Source organism: Malurus melanocephalus, unplaced genomic scaffold (genome assembly GCF_030028575.1).
Source record: "Malurus melanocephalus ecotype Western Australia unplaced genomic scaffold, MMel_1.1 scaffold_1599, whole genome shotgun sequence".
Taxonomy (NCBI): domain Eukaryota; kingdom Metazoa; phylum Chordata; class Aves; order Passeriformes; family Maluridae; genus Malurus; species Malurus melanocephalus.
Genome location: NW_026624831.1, coordinates 19,658 through 23,705, shown reverse-complemented (window position 1 = coordinate 23,705; position 4,048 = coordinate 19,658). Strand labels below are relative to the sequence as shown.

General features: G+C 56.1%; 2 protein-coding genes across 2 annotated transcripts in view; both read left to right on the top strand.

Moving 5' to 3' along the window:
* LOC130587174 (protocadherin gamma-B3-like) overlaps nt 1-2,425 on the top strand; it is a gene marked incomplete at its 5' end in the record, with an annotated part of 5,936 nt that extends 3,511 nt beyond the window's left edge. Inside the window, 3 exons of the mRNA XM_057388139.1 lie at nt 1,026-1,240; nt 1,341-1,625; nt 2,169-2,425. Of these exons, the coding sequence (XP_057244122.1) occupies nt 1,026-1,240; nt 1,341-1,625; nt 2,169-2,425 (757 nt within the window). The remainder of the gene's footprint in view (nt 1-1,025; nt 1,241-1,340; nt 1,626-2,168) is intronic.
* A 73-nt stretch (nt 2,426-2,498) lies between these two features.
* LOC130587173 (protocadherin gamma-A2-like) overlaps nt 2,499-4,048 on the top strand; it is a gene marked incomplete at its 3' end in the record, with an annotated part of 16,287 nt that continues 14,737 nt past the window's right edge. Inside the window, exon 1 of the mRNA XM_057388138.1 lies at nt 2,499-4,044. Within this exon, the coding sequence (XP_057244121.1) occupies nt 2,511-4,044 (1,534 nt within the window). The remainder of the gene's footprint in view (nt 4,045-4,048) is intronic.

Below are 4,048 nucleotides of genomic sequence, written 5' to 3'. Positions count from 1 at the left end.
CGGTACTTCTGCTCTCCTACAGTATTTAGCTGTATAGGTGTCCTTCTAACCTGAAGATTCAAGGTTTAGATGAATACTAATATATGTCAATCTTTAACACCGTGATTTCTGAGTAAACAGAAGTAATTTCTTGGTCTTTCAAGCTTTAGAAATTATTGTTTGAGTGTAAATATCTCTAAATTATACAAAGCATCAATGTATGTGGCCTACTAAGAGGGAAAATAACCCATTAAAATTTACTTTGTCTGTATTAGCTTCTGTGGTATTGCAATATTTGAATGCAATCCAGTTTCTATAACCCAGTTTTAAAAATACTGGGGAGAATAGACTACTATCGGGAAAACACATACATAAGAAAAAAATTAGAGCAAACTGAAACTGCTGTAGAATCAGCAACAGTTTGCTGTTGAAGTCTGTAGAACAAGGAGAGGAGACGAGGCAGATGTACCTGCATTTGTACTCAAGCACTTTTCCCCAAAGTTTGAGGGGAGACGAGCAGGTGATTGTGGCCATGTGCACTGCAGCTGCTTATAGTACCCACGCGGGAAGGGACCAAGTGACCTAAAACCCGAAACCAGGAGCGAGGGATGGAAATGAAGTACTTAGAGAAGTAAATGTTAAGTGCTTAAGGCAAATACGTGAGAATGAGCCCGATTGCTGTGGTTCTCCTGGGGAGGGTCTGAATGTCACATTTCCTACGTCAGATGTATTCTGTAATGATTGCTATTAAAATCGTGATGGAGATTGTACTTTTGCAGTAATAGGGTAGGACTGATCATACTATGAGCGACATATTAGGATAATCTTCTTTACATATAATATATCCGCATTAGTAAATGACTTTTCCCGAGAGGTAGATATAGCACAACCACAAGAAATCTCGAGCTTTCTCTCGCTCGTGATCAATTAAAGGTCGCAGGTCGGCTGGAGAAAAGCCGAGGCTGGATCCATGTCTCCGTGGCAAATGCCCCATCCCCGCGAGCTGCCCGTGGGTGAGGCAGAGCGACAGCGCTCGGTGCCTGCAGTGCCGGGAGGAGGCTGCGGGCGCCGCTGTTGACCGAGAGGAGCGAGAGGAAGATCGGRGCGCTGCAGCCCCGCCCGCTGCGGACCGGCACGATCGTTAAATCACTGGATTTYTGGTTCGGCGGTCTGGAGGTCTTGCGATCGTTCCGGCGGCACCGAACCCAGCTGAACAAGGCAGAGGGGCCGGCGGAAGCGGCTGGAAGCGTGAGGCTCATCGGTGATCGGCGCCGGGGAGCATCCGGCGACTAAAATGTGTGCGGCAGGGAGGCGCTGGAGGAGATGGCAGCGAGCTCTGCTCTGGTGCGTTCTGCTGGCAGTGTGGGAGGCGGCGTGGGGGCAGCTGCGCTACTCGGTGCCCGAGGAGATGCCCAAGGGCTCGTTCGTGGGCGATGTGGCCAAGGATCTGGGACTGCAGCTGCCGGCGCTCAGCGACCGCGGTGTTCGCATTGTATCTGAAGATAGGACGCAGTATTTCTCTTTGCACGGGAAGACGGGACATTTAGTGACGGCGGAGAGGATCGACAGAGAGCAGCTGTGCGAGAGCGTGCAGCAATGCGTGCTGCGCTGTGAGCTGATAGTGGAGGGGGAAATGNCTTTCCTTGGTTGATAGGGTTAATCGCTATGGCTGTGATCTAGAATCAGGTCAGATTCTAGAAATGCTTAAGGCCGTAATGAAAAATCCGGAAGTAGTGGTTGGAGAAGGGGAGCGCTGCAGGCTGATTCAGAGCAGGCTCGGATGTTCAAGTGACAAATAACAAAACAGGGAAGGAAGGGCAGACCTTTTCAGTTGGGGTGTCATTGCTGCTGTGTGCCGATCCTCGGGCTCTGGCAATCCAGTGTGTCTGTAGGAAGTCAAGTCTGACACCCAGTGAGAAAAAACTAATTCAAAAACTACTGCTACAAAAACCTGTCCAGAGAAAACATTGTGCTTTCCTACTATGGGATAAGATTCATAATACCTTGCATGTAATATTAAGAGACAATTATATACTTTTTTTACCGTGCTGTAGAAATTATTTTACCGGAAGAGTCTTGCTATTTGTGTCTGGTCTCAATCACTTGGAGGATCAACACAGGAATACACTGGAGAAAAGCCGACGAGAGACGCCTCCACCGGTCACTGAAAGTGACCTCATGTCTCCAAGGATACTGCAAAGAGACGAGCCGCCCGCGGACAAGGCAGGGAGGGCAGAGCTCGGCAGCGCTCGGTGCCTGCAGTGCCGGGAGGAGGCTGCGGGCGCCGCTGTTGACCGAGAGGAGCGAGAGCAAGATCGGAGCGCTGCAGCCCCGCCCGCTGCGGACCGGCYCWCTSGCTAGATCACTGGACTCCTGGCTCGGCAAACGTTCTGTTTCAGATCGTTCCGATGGTGCGGATCTGTTCTGCAGCAAAGCGGAGGGGTAGCCGGCGGCAGCGGTGAGGAGCAGAGTGGCGGTAGACTGTGGGGAGCTGTCTGCAGTGTTTCGGTGGTGGCGGTGCCGCGGCGGAGATGAGCGCGGCGGGGAAGCGCTGGGGCCGGCGGCAGCGAGCTCTGCTCTGGGGTGTTCTGCTGGCGGTGTGGGAGGCGGTGTGGGGGCAGCTGCGCTACTCGGTGCCCGAGGAGATGCCCAAGGGCTCGTTCGTGGGCGATGTGGCCAAGGACCTGGGGTTGCAGCTGCCGGCGCTGCAAGACGGCGGCGTCCGCATTGTTTCTGAAGGTAGGACACAGTATTTCACTCTGCACGGGAAGACGGGACATTTAGTGACGGCGGAGAGGATCGACAGAGAGCAGCTGTGCGGGAGCGTGCAGCAATGCGTGCTGCGCTGTGAGCTGATAGTGGAGGGGGAAATGAAAGTTTATGGAATCCAAGTGGAAATCGTGGATGTTAACGACAACACGCCGAGCTTTCGAGAGGCACAAATTGAACTTAGAATGAGTGAGGCGACAGCCCCGGGCTCGCGGTTTCCTCTGCCAAATGCTGACGATCCGGACTCGGGCAGGAATTCCCTGCAGAGCTACGAGCTGAGCGGCGACGAGCACTTCTCGCTGGCCGTGCAGGCGGGCCCCGGCGGCGATCAGCGTCCCGAGCTGGTGCTGGCGAAGGCGCTGGACCGGGAGGAGGCGGCGTTTCACGAGCTGGCGCTGAGGGCGAGTGACGGCGGCGATCCGGCACGGACGGGCACGGCGCGGATCCGTGTGACGGTGCTGGATGCGAACGACAACGCTCCCGTGTTCAGCCAGGCGGAGTACACGGTGCGTGTGCCTGAGGACGTTCCCGTGGGCTCCGTCCTTCTCACGGTCACGGCCAGCGATGACGACGAAGGGCTCTACGGACAAGTGAAGTACTCGCTGAATAAAATCACCGAGAAAGCATCGCAGACTTTCCGGCTGGACGGCGACACCGGGGCAATCAGCCTGTTGCGGAGCCTGGACTTCGAGGATGGCGACTCTTACGAACTGGAGGTGCAGGCACATGATGGGGGAGGCCTGTTTGATACGACAAAAATCGAGATTACAGTGACAGACGTCAATGACAATGTGCCTGAGATCTCCGTGCGGTCATCAGTGAAAGAGATCTCGGAAGATGCCCCTTCCGGGACGGTGGTAGCCCTGCTACACGTGAGGGACCGGGACTCGGGAGCTAACGGCGAGGTGCACTGCTCGCTGGACGGGGACGTTCCGTTCCGGCTGGAGAAGACGTTTGAGGATTACTACCGTGTGGTGACATCGAGAGAGCTGGACCGTGAGCAGGTGTCCGAGTACAACGTGACGGTGCGGGCGGCCGATGGCGGGTCGCCGCCGCTGCAGAGCAGCGCGGTGCTGGCGCTGCGGGTGCTGGACGTGAATGACAACGCGCCGGTGTTCGCGCAGGAGCGCTACAGCGCGCGGCTGGCGGAGAACAACGCGGCGGGCGCGCTGGTGCTGACGGTGCGCGCGTCGGACGCGGACTGGGGGCAGAACGCGCGCGTGCGCTACCGGCTGTCGGAGGGGCGGGTGCGGGGCGCGCCGCTGTCGTCGTACGTGTCGGTGCAGGCGGAGACGGGCGC